This window comes from Ambystoma mexicanum, chromosome 5q, assembly GCF_040938575.1.
Source record: "Ambystoma mexicanum isolate Mex_15411 chromosome 5q, UKY_AmexF1_1, whole genome shotgun sequence".
NCBI lineage: Eukaryota > Metazoa > Chordata > Amphibia > Caudata > Ambystomatidae > Ambystoma > Ambystoma mexicanum.
In genome coordinates, this window is record NC_090933.1 from 821139545 (window position 1) to 821154522 (window position 14978).

Here is a 14978-nt window from a genome sequence, read left to right on the forward strand (position 1 = left end):
CTTACTTTCCCTCCATCCAGAGAAGGGTGTCCTCATTTTAATAGACAACACAGTGCCCATGCATTACCCCAACAAGCAAAGAGTTGTGGGATTGCTTCTCCTGTGCAGAGAAGTGGTGTAGCTGTGGTTCTCGAGAACAAATTATCTTTGTCAGCTTCCTATCTTGCTGGAACATGGTTGAAGACAGTCCCCATCTGCCATGTGTGTGAACTTTGCCAGGAGGATCTTGATGAGATCTTTGCCCTTTGGTGGACCCATCACGTAGACCACTTTGCCTCCAGTGTTAAAAAGATATGGAAGTTGTTCTGCTCAAGGGTATTTCCATTTAGGGGATCCCTGGGTGACGCATTGATTTTCCAATGGAATTTCCCACTGATACTTGTCATCCTGTTTGTTGTCATGAGATTATGGTGGTTTGTGCCCGCCATGATTATAAGAGCATCAGATACGGGCTTGGAGGGCGTGGTACCTGGAGCTTCTGGATGTGTCCATCTCGGACCTTCTCTACAGTCACAGGGTTAAGTTCTTCCCCTCAGTCTTCTTACTTGCTGCAGAGAGGTTAGAATATAAGTACTGGTATCTCTCCAATGATGTCCTGGATGTACTTCTTTCTGCCAGGAGATGTTCTGCCAAGGCCATTCACTCCTAAATGTTGCAGATGTTTTAGGCTTTGGAGAGAGGTCTGGACTCTTTAATCTACTGTTCTGATTTTAAGCTTTCTGTGGATCAACAGCTCCTTCAAATCGGCAGTGTGAATGGGTACTTGCTTTTTCGGTCTTCAAGATAACCCCTGTGCAGAACTTTTTATTCTCCATCCACGGTACTATGCAGCTGTGCAGTGATTATCAAACCTGTTTCCACCAAATCAGTTAATTGCTCCTGCACTGGATTCAAGCCTTGTTTTGATCTTCCTCGTTGCAGCTTGTTTTGGGTCATTGCATTTGGCCTTCAAAGATTATTCACCCATAAGGTGATTTTCCTAGTTCCTTCTGCGAGGTAGGTAATGAACTCCAGGCTCTGGCAGACAAGCCTTTGTGACTTGTCTTCTCTAAGGAAAAGGTAATTGCTGTAAGTAGACTTGATGGAGAGTATTCTTGCAAATCCAAACAATGGAATGGGCAGCAGAAACTATTGTTGTCTTTTCAAAATCCCTGGAGGCTTGAAAAAACATTGACCTTTTGTGACAAGCTCTACAACCGTTACCCCTAACAGGGATATCCAAAGAAACCACTTTAACAAGATGCGGAACTAAAATGTCCACAATTTATAGTGACACAGCGTTATTGCCTATCGCCTCTGGCTCCGCCTGTAGGGCTTAAGGGACATAATAGCGTTGAAAATCAACTGGGGAAGATAATTGGATAAAAACACATGTCCTGAAAGCTCTGGTGGCTGAGTATCACCTGCACAACTTAGAAACATTCAAAGTTCCTTTTGAAACATGTTCTGAAGCAGAAGTACAATGTAAAATCCTAATATTGCCACTGCTCAATCTTCTGTTGACAACCATTTGTGTACCAAAGTGGAATGAAATTGATTCCATGTTGCTGTCCTGCCATACTTGTATGGATATTTCTCTCTGCCTTGTGGAACGTTATGTTCAATTATAAGTTGTATTGCCAAAGATTGGTGTATAATGTGGAAAAGGGACAGTATATACCTGGCACTGTATCTTTAATTGCCGAGATGGTTTTTTGATGCTCCTTTTTCTAAATCATTTTCGGTCTGAATGTATGTCTCTTCTTGGCACTCAAACCTGATTCTTGCTCACTTTTTTCTTCCACTGTACACACTCCCAACAGAGGTAAGAATACATATATACTTTTTTTTTATAGTGTTATTTCCACTTCCTTGGTTTCATTTTGTGCTTTATAAAAACCTTAATTAATGAATAACTACTGAAGCATGTTCTACAGAAATGAATGAATGGCTTTGTGTACACAAAGCGAAACCGCACTTCCTCAAACCAAGTTCCACAGTAAACCTCCATCACGATCGTCAAAACTTTAATGATTGGGTCAGTACAGTTTGCTGTAAAAAAAAAAAAAAAAGCACACAGCAAAGTAGCAGAACGAAACCAGATGCTGCTGCAAAGAATGATAAGAAGAGAAACAATGTGAGGAGGGGAGCAACAGGGGCGGGGAGGGAAAATTGAGGTTTGGTGAAGTGCCCGATAGCAATCTTCAATGGAGAATTAAGGTAATGAGGAAAACTGACTAACAGCTGATAAAAGCTACTTCCAGGGATCTGTGGCACTATGAAGTACTTTGCAGAAATCAGAAGAAGGACCCCACAGAATTCAGAGATGCCGCAGTTGAAATGTTCCCAGTTATAGGGGCCAAAACATGGAGAATCTAGATGTTAAAAAGTGAAATGGTGGAGCTGACATCTGAAGGATGTCGGGCACAGAGCAGGGGATGGAAAGCAAGCACAGGAGGATCAGCACAGATATTAGATGTCAAAGGTAGACTGAACCAAGAAGTCCTGCGAGTAAGATGAGTGTGCAAGATATCCAAAGCTTGAAAGAGGCGAATAGGAGGCCTGAGTGAGATAGACATGTCCCAGGACCAGGGATAGATTTGAGAAGAGAGATTACCAACACGAGTCACATGAGGGTGACAATGAAGCAGGCTAAAGGGCTTACGAATATAAAATGCGCAGGAGGACGTCAAATACATAGACATTATTTGGAAAGATGAGAAGCCCAATGCGACATAGAATGCTGTAAAATGGCAACCAGGAGAGTGACGAATAACAAACAAGACACTGTCAGTAACCGTTTAATGAGAGGCCTATATACTATAGGTCTCAATGATTTTTAGGAACTATTATTTTAGGAGAAGAATTGCAACACGATACAAGTACACATTTATGGTGATAACAATATGAATATTGAATTGTTGCAGAAACAGATAGTATATAACATGAAATACAAAAGTCCAAAAGTGCTTATAAAGAATTCCAAAGAGAGTTAGAGTTAGTCATTTACACCACACTTACTACAATCAATAATGCATTAGTTGGATTTACAAAGAAGGGTCAAGACAATATATTGTGTCCACGTTCCTTATGACTGTGAAAAGACCATGTCCAATATGTTTCAATCCTAAAGGTTGGGCAAAACCAAGTGTCAGTGGTGTACAATAGCAAATGACCTGTGCTGTAAAAAAAAAGAAAATAAGGAAATTATGTGTTGCTCTCAGAATATAGCTATTTTCGAATTTTTCGAGTGAAAGAATAATTCATTGGGCCTCATTACGAATGCGGCGGTAAGGTATCAAGGGCACTGGTAGTGCTACCGGCGCCGTTGTTACCATGCCGCCACATTACGAGTTCTGCTGTGTGTGTCGCTCTGCACGTCTGGTCAGACCAGACGTACAGAGGGGCATCCGCGAGTAGTTATGAACGGTACTGCTGCTACCATCCTCCCCATTCCCATTTGAGCCCTATGGGGGCTCAAATGGGAATGGGGACGTACCGGCTCCGGGTCCCGCACAAGGGGTATTACCGGACCCGTAAAGATCGGAATGGCCCATTTATTCCCCTTTCGCGGGACCCAGTTCCGGACCCAAGTTTGGGGGTAGCCATTCCCTTATTAAGGGCATGGCTACCTCCAACCTCGTAATGAGGCCCATTGTCTTTCATCCAGCATTGAGGTGCTGTTCAAAGATTTATTTTGTTAGGAACATATATATTTTTTTAAAGATTTCTGTCCCCAATTGTCGTTCAGTAAAGATAAGGACAGAGAGATACATAAATGCATGCCTTTCTTGCTTCTGGCTTGTGTGTGACAGTCTGGGGCTGTCTTCATCTACATTCCATTACTCTGCCACCTTACTGCTACACACCGCCATCACAACCACTTCCTAGAAGAACATCCTCCTGTGGAACTGCTTGTGGAATCTGCATTGGAGTTTTCAAAAAACAGATGACCACTATCCCAAAATATCCCCCGGGTTCTTGTTTGCTGATGGCAGCTACAGTGTGTAGTCCTGGCTCATAGTCAGTGTGGAGGTGTGGGGGAGGAGTTCCCTTGGCTCTCTGGAACACTCCCAGCGATAAGGAGCATAAATCTTCGTGTAATACTTTGAATTGCTTTTCTTGATTTGTGGGAGCATCTTGGCTTAACCAAGTGTCAAACTGCTTTAGTTTTTAATGGGCATACTTTTCAGATCAGTCTTCCTTTTTACACTACTTGCATTCACCTTTCTTGTGAATGTTGGTGTTAATCTACATTTTCACATGACTTTCTCAATCAGCAGGTTCTCCATGCTATATGTTCCCACTGCTTGGATTTACATCAGGCAAAACCAAGTTTAAAACAAAAAAAAACACGTACCTGCGTTCGGTATCACTCTGGGTGTACCTATATGGGAAATGGACGTGGGTAGGAAAAGCAATGGTTAGGATTCCCCAACCCCCATAGGAAAGAAACACAAAGTTATAATAAATATAAACCACATGCAAGGAAAGGTAGACAATATATAATAGTTTCTTTAGTTGTTGGTGGTGATGTATAAATGCTTCACTTCTACTCCAGTATACCTGCAGTTGTTCAGCTTTTTTTAATAAAAAGTTGAAACCCCATAGACATTATAAACAAACTCTATAACTCTCAGTAGTAACAGGAGCACCCTTTTGCCTCCATACAAATTTTGACAGGTGGGCACTCCCCCTACTTCCAGACTTAGTCAAGCCTGCCTTTCGATGGGGGTTTTGATATACAGTTAGTATACATTATATATAAAAATATCAACATTAATTTATATAATTGTGATATAAAATGTATATTTGATATAAAGTGGGTATCATTTTATATCATTTTGATATAAAGTGAATATAATTTTCATATAGAAATTATGTAAACATTGGAGCAGCGGGTTGTGGTCTTGCTTGGTCGACTATGGAGGGCACAGTGAACTCTGAAAACAGGGACTGTGAACTTAGGGTTTGCATAGTGACACGGTGATGACGTCGGAGAGTGGTTTGGCCTTTAATGTATAGAAAGCCTACATACACTTAAAGGAATGGTTCGCCCCAAAAATGTTATTGCAAAAAAAGATGGGCAATAATAAAAAAAATAGATTGGCACTTTTTTTTTTTAAGTCCCTGTGTAAAATTTTGAGCAAATGAAGGTCAAAATTTACAAAAGGTAAGCACATGGGGGGCATCCATTTTGTGAAATCGATGCCCGCCTGTGCTTGCTTTTGCCGCACTAATGAAGGAAAAGCCAGCCAGCTGTAGTAAACAAAAGCTACCACTGGGTGGCTTTTCCTTCATTGGTGCCGGGACTCGGAGGACGCAGACCGGAGACTACAGGCAGAAAAGCTGCAGCTGCATCTCAGTAAGTGCTATTTATTTTAAAAAAAATAAGCACTAGCTGCGTTTTTTTTTCTAAGTTTTCCGGGCTGAAGGAGCCCGGAAAACTTAGAAATAAAACCGCAGCTTTAAAAACGTTGTATTTATGTTTGCAGTAGCTTTTGAAGCTACCGCAAACATAAATACAACGTTATTGTGTTTGAAAACGCTGCGGTTTTTCTTTCCAAGTTTCTCAGGCTCCTTCGGAGCTCCGGGAGCCCGAGAGCCCCAAATGGGAAAACAGCTTTAGGCAGAAAAACCGCGGCATGGAAACACAACCGCGTTGTGTTTCTGCGTGCCTTGGCTTTCACTTTGGGTCTCCGAGCACCGGAGACCCAAAGTGATAGCCACGGCAGGCAGAAACAACGCGGTTGTGTTTCAAAAATGCTGCGTTTTTTCCTTCTAGGTTTTTCAGGCTCCTCTGAGCAGGAGGAGCCTGAGAAACCTAGAAAGAAAAACCGCAGTGTTTTCAAACACAATAACGTTGTATTTATGTTTGCGGTAAATTTTGAGCTTCAATTGCTCAGAATTTTACATAGGGACTTAAAAAAAAAAAGTGGCAATCTATTTTTTTTTATTATTGCCCATACTTTTTTGCAATAATATTTTTGGGGCGAACCATTCCTTTAATAAATATTATAGATGGTGTCATGATGTTATAATTTTAAGGACACAGGCTAGTGAGTTAGTGAGTATAGATGGATATAGATTTGATACACAGTTAACATACATTTTATATAAAAAATGATATGAAAACGTTTTGATATCTTTTTTTATCAAATGTCTATAAAATTAATATGAACATTAATATTTTTAATGTAACAATGTAACAATACATATAAAAATGTATGTTTTTTTAATGTAAACATTATTTTATATGAACATGCATATAAGAATTATGACTATTTTTAATATACACATTTATATAAAAATGTATATACAAGTAAATATTTTTTTATAAAAATGCATATAAAAGTGAATTAGTTTAATATACAATTAATATAAAATGTTTATATAAAGTTGGCCCAAAACAATGATATTAAAACGTTTGATATAATTTTGATATAAAATGTATATCAATGTTATATGAATTGGACATAAAGTCTATATATAGTATAGATAAGGTCATACGGGAGGAAGGATAGCTCGAGGGTAACGCATTTGTCTTGGAAGCAAGACAATGCAGCTTGTTGGTATTAAGCGTGTTATAAAAGAACAAAAATTATAATAATTATAGCATTCCAGATGATCGGCAGGGTCTAAAAATAACCTATTAGAGTTGTTAGCTTCATCATCTAGTAACATTAAACTTGGATGTAGATTTTAAATAGACTCTAATTTTTGCTTTATAAGCAAATTGTGTCACAGAGTATATACAAAAGTCAAGCTTGTTAGTTTGACAATGCATGTTTCTTTTGAATAATGAAAGCGGTTTGTTTTTATGAGTAAAGTGTCTTCACCAGAGTTACACAAAAGTACAAACTATTGCTTTCCAAACTTTGCAGATTTACTTGTTGTTCTTGTTACAAAGAGACAGACTATAGCAAGGCGACAAAGCCAGTACTGTAATATAGCAACAATTAACCTTCGGGAATGAGAAGTGCCGATAAACTTGGTAAAATATTTAAAGCGTGTGAAATATTCAGATTGTATTCAAATGCACGCAATGGAAAGTTACTATTTGAGCTTTTTTGTCAAAGATCACACATGTTGTGGAAATTCCAACTTCTGATGAGGCCCAAAGCAAATTCACCTAGGGTTATTTTGGACTGCAGCCTCTATTTAGAGTCTATATAAAATCTACATCCAAGTTTAATGTTACTAGTTGATGAAGCTAACTCAACTTTAAAGTGTTATTTTTAAACCCTGTTGATCGTCTGCAATGCTATGACCTCATCTATACTATATGTAGACTTTATGTCCTGTTCATATAACATTGATATACATTTTATATCAAAATGATATAAACAATTTTTGAGATCAAATTTATTTTGGGCCAGCTTTATATAAAAGTGTATATTAATATTACATCAAAATATTTATTTATAGTCAAAATATTAATTAAGTACACTTTTGTATCGTTTTATGTTAAAAAATTGTTTTTATTCTAAAAAGTATACATTTCTATATACATTTTTATCTTAATGTTTATATTAAATAATATAAATTTTTATATATATTTTATATCAAAAAGATATCAAAATGTGTTATCATTTTTTATATAAAATGTATATTAACTGTACATCAAATCTATATCCATCTACACTCACTAAATTGCTAGCCCATGTCCTTAAATGTATAACATCATGATGTCATCTATGCTATCTATAAAATGTATACATGCTTCCTATAACATTAAAGGCCAAACCCATCTCCGACGTCACAGTCCCTGACTTCAGAGCTCACTTCACCCTCTATAGTCGACCAAGCAAACCACAACCCGCTGCTCCAATAGTTACATCTTTTTTATATAAAATGTATATCCACTGTTTATCAAACAGATATAAAATCATACCCACTTTATATCAAATATACATTTTATATCAAAACGATATAAAAAATGTTGATATCATTTTTAACTAAAATGTATATAAAAAAACCCTATCGAAAGAAAGGCAGCAGGCAGGCAGGGTAACCCCAAAGTTCTATAATGCTGGGCAGTGTATGTATGGGACAGCCCAACAAGTTAGCAGCAGCAGTGTCGGATTCCCTTCAATTAATTATGGCCGGGCTGCGTCTACCAGATGCAGCCCTGCATTGTATGCAGCAGCAGGGGCGCCCTAGTTCTCCAGCATGGGGTCTGGCATGGATTCACATGCTCATGAATATTCCCAGCCTGACGACGGGGAATATTCATGAGCATGTGAATCCATGCCAGACCCATGCTGGAGAACAACAGTTACAGGTAAGTAACTTGTTCCTTACTTTTACTCTACCCAGGCCACATGTGCCAGTAGTGGCCCGGGGATTCTCTGCAAGCCCACCTTGACAGGGAGTCCCAGAACTGTTCACATGGAGTTCCCCTCCCTCTCCGATAGTCTGACAGAAGTAACCCAGGCAGGGTGGCAGTCACGTTGGGCACACCCTCTCTTCAAGGGAATCATCAATTAAGCGATCCAGGTTGTGGCAGTGAATGTGGCACCTTGAAACACTTGTGTATAGGCGCGTTACAAATGCCATATCATATCACCACTCCAGCTGAAACCTGGACCTCAGTAGTGAAAAGCCGTGAGCGCCGGTCCGAACCTCCAATGCAAAGGTTAGGCTACCTGCAACTATTCCAATGGTGCTCCGCTCGCTCTGTGCTCAGACTTCTTTTTTTGTTTTGATTGATGGGTCCATTGTGTGGCATCACACGCCGGGGGTTCCTTCATTTTTGGTTTTCTTTTATTTAAATTTTTTCCGCTATAGGGGGTTATACATAGCCAAGCCTCATTACATTTTAAGAATATTTGCAAATCAATGATTAACGTCTGAACATATGTTCCCAAGGCAAGGGCCCAAGGATTCTTATGGTTAGGCAGTTGCCCAGTGTGTTAAGATGCTTTCAGAAATGTGCTTAGATATGGTTCATTTTCTTCTCTTCCACCTAAATGGGTACTACCTACGAGCCCTTACAAGTCAATTAAGCTATGCAAGATCTGTACTATAGAAGGATGAGTTGCTTGCCCACTAAATCAGCATGCACATCTACCATCTACCATATCCTGCAAGAGGAAAAGGCCATGCATAGGATGTGCTAATCACCAAGAGTGACAGCTCAACAGAAGTCATGGTTTTACAGCTAGGCAGATTGTAGAGTTCATTTGGACACCATCAGTACTTCACATTTTTATACCTTGTTGTGTGCATTTTCATTGACTGTTGTTGAGGCTTTCCTATTTAATGATGATCCAAAAACACAGATTGCAGAATCAACTTGCAGTGAAAATTCTAGTCAAGACTACCCTCACTGTTATAAACCAAAAACATCACTTCACCACCATATCTGTCCCGAGAGAACTGCAGAGATTGCAGCTAAAGGAACTCTATCGTTAGTCAGTACAATATGGATTTGAGCTGTACAGAGTAAATATTGCTATGACTGGCTGATGGCCATGTCAACCATCATATGAACTTTTATTGTGGAGCTGGATTTGCCCCACACTGGCACACTTGTGCTCATTAGTACCATGTTGTGGCATGTTTTTGACTTTTGGCTTATGTGTCCCTTCTGTTTGGAGTAGATCAGTCTCCTTAGGGTGTGTAATTTTGCTGTTGAGAGAAGGCTGTGCCCGTGCACCACAGCTATGTATCCATTTGCCAGCCTTCAAAAAGGGAGAATCAGGGAAGACCTCCTACATGCATGTGTGCCAGAGTGTACAAGAGAGGAAATTGGGAATTTTACACGACATGCGGCTCATGCTAAAATGGATCAAAGTGAAAACTCCGTTTTTGCTGCTTCCTTAAATTTTTGCTTCCTAAATATACTGGTCATAAATGTATATTCCACTTCACACTCTGCATAAGACATTTCTCCAATATCCAGTAATGTGTCCATGCCATTGGCAACTAATCGGCACTGCGATAAAGCACATTTCAGTGTGACTGACTGAGTTGAAGAAGTTATGTGTGTATCCATTCACAATAGCTTATTATTTATTTTGTTTGTGTCTATTTTGTTCATTCCAACAGGTTGGTATAGACTTTACTGGCTCGAATGGAGATCCACGTTCACCGGATTCCCTGCATTATATCAGCCCCAATGGCGTCAATCAGTACCTGACAGCGATCTGGTCTGTGGGACAGGTCATTCAGGATTACGATACGTATGTCTATATATATATATCTTCTTTGCTTTACAAGTTCTATTTACTTCATTGAATTAAACAACATGACTACACTTTGTGATACGCGGGATTGACACTCAGATCCAGGAAATATGTAGGCCTGTAATTGTGGCAGCTGAGCAATCCTATCCTGTGTAATTCTGGTGGAATGTGGTTTTGCTCTCCTAAGATCTTGAAGCTGCTTTGCACACCATATTTCTATACATGGCCACTGGCTAAAGGTTTATTGAACAGCTCATGACATTTAACTATATTTTAAAATACACACTTGTAACCCTGAAGAATCCTAAAACACCCTAACCCACTACATATCAGCATCCAGCTGCATTGTTTTAAAAGTTGTTTTTATTAGTTCAAATCTCTCCATGGTACCATTTTATAGAATTTAACGCTACACAATGTTTCTCATCTGGGCATGCAGGCAGTAAAGCACCAGCGCAGGAATGTGTGATTTTTCTGTTGGAAGGGTGAGGAGCTCTGGGGCCCTGATTCACAAAGATACCCTCTGGAGCAAATGAGGATATGCCCTTGAGCATCTCAGATTTGCAAATTTTTCTATTCCATAACATTGAAAGAGGTCTTGAAATATCATTTTCTGTGCATCATAAAAAAATGTTTTCGGTGGACAGATAGGCTGTAGCGACTCCCTCAACCAGGCCTCATGCCGAGCTATTAAACAGTAAAACAATGTGCAAGACCTTGATAAGCGCTGCTTTGTACCTCCAGTAGGTGAGTTGAGGGGAATTCCGGGAGAGCTTAAGCAGGCATATTTTAGGGCTTATCATGTGCAACTGGTATTGCACATAGTCATCATGTGATCATGGGTTCACGTGTTTTAATCATGGCAAATTTCGTGCATGTATTTTAGCTGTGGTGTTTTCACCACAGCCGTTTTTGGCAATTTATTTTAATGGGGGAGGCGAGGGGGTCCTCCCAAACCCCACATCGAAACAACACATTTTATTGCAACACTACATTACAACACTACATTATGGAACACTTTATTTCAAGGTAAGTAAACGTACTTACAAATATACAACTCACAGTGGGTAACCAACTAGGGGTTACACACTACTTTAGAATCGCAAGCAGTTATTCAAACAACAATTGCATTTCCCAACGTAGGGAGAAGAGATGTTATAAACTCATGAAAACATAGGCCTTATAATAATTATAAGGCACTCAGCACCATATACCAAAACTTCAGAAGTCCAACCCTATCATGTGCTAAGTCTCTGGTAGAGGTTTTAGATGTCCCAAAGGCTCCTTATGGAAGAGGTCAGTAGTCCAGGAGTGGCCACTCAGGTAGTGCAGGTAAAGTACTGAATTTTGTAAGTGCAGAGCAAATTTAACAAGCGAAATAGGGACTTCAGGGGCTTAAGTCAAGTTGCAGTGAAAGGAAAAGCAGTACCACCCCTGAGGTCCAAAAGGATGACCCAGAGAAGTACTGACCTGGATAACACAACCATGGCCCAGCCCCAGAGAGGGCTAAAGTGAGCAGAGCTTTAAGCCAAATGCAAACCTAATGGGAAGGGGGACAGTTTAAGAGATATAAGTGATTTCAGGTCCCCAAACCTCTACAAAGTTAAGAACAGTCCCAGGTGACAGTACATTGCTGGGGAAGAAATGCCTTAATGGTGTTGTCACTGTTTAGGGTCATTGGGTGGCAAGTTCCTGGGCAATCACCACTGGTTGTTTCTAGGTTTCTGTGGAGACCTCAGACAGCTGGGGGGGAAGGAGGGGGGCATCCAGATTCGGTCCCACAAATAAGAGAACTTCTCAGATGACTTTGCAGTTGCACATCTTGCATTGACCCTGGACAAGATTCGGGTCAGGAAGCACTCTGCAGCTCTGCAGCAGAACTGGTGTCTCCAGAATGCTCTTCTCTTTGTGTAGGGAAGCACAGCCGTTTCCCAGCATCTCAGCAGAGCTTCGAGGATGCCCAAAATCAATTCTAGCCGTTTGGCCAGCTGTAAGTCCTTGCAGTGATGAACAGCTGGATCAGGACCTTGCAGATAAAATGCAAAGATGAACGGTAATGGTGAGAGGTTCTGGACGAGGGGGAAAGGTTTGCAAAAGGAACATTTCCCTAACACATCTTAACCGAAATGTCTTTTGACTGAAGAGAAAAAAATTGAAAACAATCCAGGTGGAACCCATTCTTTTGTCCATTCCACGCTTGCTTGGCCGTCTACCCACCAGGGGTGGACTGGCCCATAGGGAACTCTGGAGATTTCCCGGTAGGCCTCTGCACCCTGGGCCTCTTGTGTGTGGTATTTTCACATGTTCTCATAGGAAAAGTGTTGGCCTTGCTGAAAATGTGTGATATGGGGCCACTTTGAACATTATTTACAGGGCCTCTTTTGGTTCCCAGTACAACCGTGCTACCCACCCGCCAACCTTTTCATACATTTTAGTGCATGTTTGCGTATTATTTTTTATAAGACTCCAAACTAGCTACACAGGAGCAAAAGAGCACAGTTCAGCATATTAACACAAAAGTACAGTTTAAAAAATAAACACTATCAAAACATTTGGAGTACCTGTGGGTGAGTCTGGAATGTATCAATCTTTTTATTTGTTGCACTGGCTTCATCTGCCACGGGTCTCCACAAGCTATCCTCGATATGGATCATCCACAGACCTTCGAGCTAATCTTTATCATTTCACCTCTAGGTGGCTTCTTGCTATTTAATGGCAGTAGGAGCAGCCGCTTCTTCATGTACTGGCCCTGGCCAAAGGTGTGCTGTGAGTGGGAGATGAGTGTGACCAGTGCTCCAGATAGGATTTTGGAGTGAGAGTATTTTACTCACAATATTTAGAATTAGAGAGGAAATCCAATTTCAAGAGAGTAAAAATGAGTTTCCTCCATCGCAAGAGAGCAACAGTGTCTGACAACTATCCAATTTGTGTGTAAAATTAAAACTTTGTTCGAAAACCTTAGTGACAAAACAGATGTATTTCAAAGTGGTTCTAATTTATGTATTGCACCTGTGGAAAACATTGTCCCCACACAAGAACCTTGTAAATGCATACTACACTGCTTCATTTACATGATACTTGGGCACAAACTCTGTTAAGAGCTACTAGAGATGCCAGCTAGTTACATCGGGTGATTCATAAATCAAGTCCCTCCCTCTACCAGCATTGGTCCTACTGTTGCTGCCTGGCACTACTTGCTTGACAGCCACTCCATGTTTTTGCTCCATCTCTCCTTCCCTTTGCTACTTTGTTTCCCCTGCCTCTCACTTTCTGATTCTCTGCCTCTCACCCGTAAGTGTTGTGATGCTGCGTTTTGTGGTCTGTTTCTCTGTCACTCTGCCTCTCCCATCTGTGCATCCTATTTTTGCTGTTTTCCTCCTATATCTCGCTGCATTGGTTGATTTAACTCCTTTTCCTCTCTCGTGTCATTACTCTGGCTGTATCTCTTTTTTCAATTTCTTGGTTGTGGTTGCTACTGCATTTGATTATCTTTCTTGCACTGTCTCTTATGCTATTGGCCTGCCCTTTTCTAGTCTTGCTTTTCTATTTCCATCTCTCCCCACCTGCTGTTGACCTGTGTTTTATTTTACTGTCTCTATCTTTTTTGCTCTGCTTCTATCCCTCACTCCTATTGTTAATGGTTTCCCTTCTCACGTTCTTTGTTGCCCTATCATGTAGCTCATTGCTCTCTCTTCCTGTTGCTCGAATTCCTGTTTTGGATTGTCTAGTATGTTCTCTCTCCCTTCACTCCCCTTCCCCCTGCCACACCTTTGTTCTCCAGTATTGCCTAGGTTCAGAGTTGCTCTTCCTCTCCTGTTTTTCTGTTTGTCTTTTAACATAGCACTAATAAATATCCAAAAAGCTGAAAATGCCTTTTCTATTTAAAAATCTAGTGCAGCTTTACCATTGGGTGCACCTTTTTAGATGTGTGCAAACCTTCTTCTGGCCATTAGGCTGGGAATTAAAGAGTTAGAGGTTTGTCTTACCAGATGTAGCCCTTGCTTGAATGCAGATGCTTTAGAAACACGGTATGCCATTACAAGTATAAGAGCCCATATGAGCTGTGTGTTCTGAGCCATTACAAGTATAGCAGTCCTCTTGGGACATGCTTCTTCTGAGCCATTCCAAGTATAGCAGCCCCTATGAGGTGTATATTATGAGCCATTACAAGTTTAGCAGCCCTGTAGAGTTGTGTGTTCTGAACCATCACAGGTATAGGAGCCCTGATGAGGTGTGTTTTCTGAGTCATTACAATTATAGCAGCTTAGATGAGATGTGTCTGTTCTGAGCCATTACAGGTATAGCAGTCCTCATGGATGTGCTTCTTCTGAGCCATTACAAGTATAGCAGCCCAACTGAGATGTGTCTGGTCTGAGCCATTACAAGTATAGTGGTCCTCATGGCATGTGCGTGTTCTACTTCTGAGCCATTTCAGGTATTGCAGCTCTGATGAGCTGTGTATTCTGAGCCATTACAAGTATAGCAGCCCTGAAGATTTGTATGTTCTGAGCCATCACAGGTGTAGCAGCCCTGATGAGGTGTGTGTGTTCTAAGCCATTACACATATAACAGTCCTCATGGGATGTGCTTCTTCTGAGCCATTACAAGTATAGCAGCCCAAATGAGATGTGTCTGTTCTGAGCCATCACAGGTATAGTAGCCCTGATGAGGTGTGTGTTCTGAGCCATTTCAAGCATAGCAGCCCTGATGAATTGTGTTCTGAGCAATCACTGGTTTAGCAGCCCTGGTGATTTGTGTGTTCTGAGCCATTACAAGTATAACAGCCCTGGAGAGCTGTGTGTTCTGAGC

The 14978-nt window shown here is 40.6% G+C and overlaps 1 protein-coding gene across 2 annotated transcripts in view; it reads left to right on the forward strand.

Annotated features, from left to right (window-relative positions):
* The window catches only part of CPNE3 (copine 3), a 444306-nt gene that overhangs the window by 330885 nt on the left and 98443 nt on the right, over nucleotides 1–14978 (forward strand). For both annotated transcript variants that reach the window (XM_069621306.1, XM_069621305.1), the window contains exon 11: nucleotides 10033–10166. In XM_069621306.1, the coding sequence (XP_069477407.1) occupies nucleotides 10033–10166 (134 nt within the window). The remainder of the gene's footprint in view (nucleotides 1–10032; nucleotides 10167–14978) is intronic.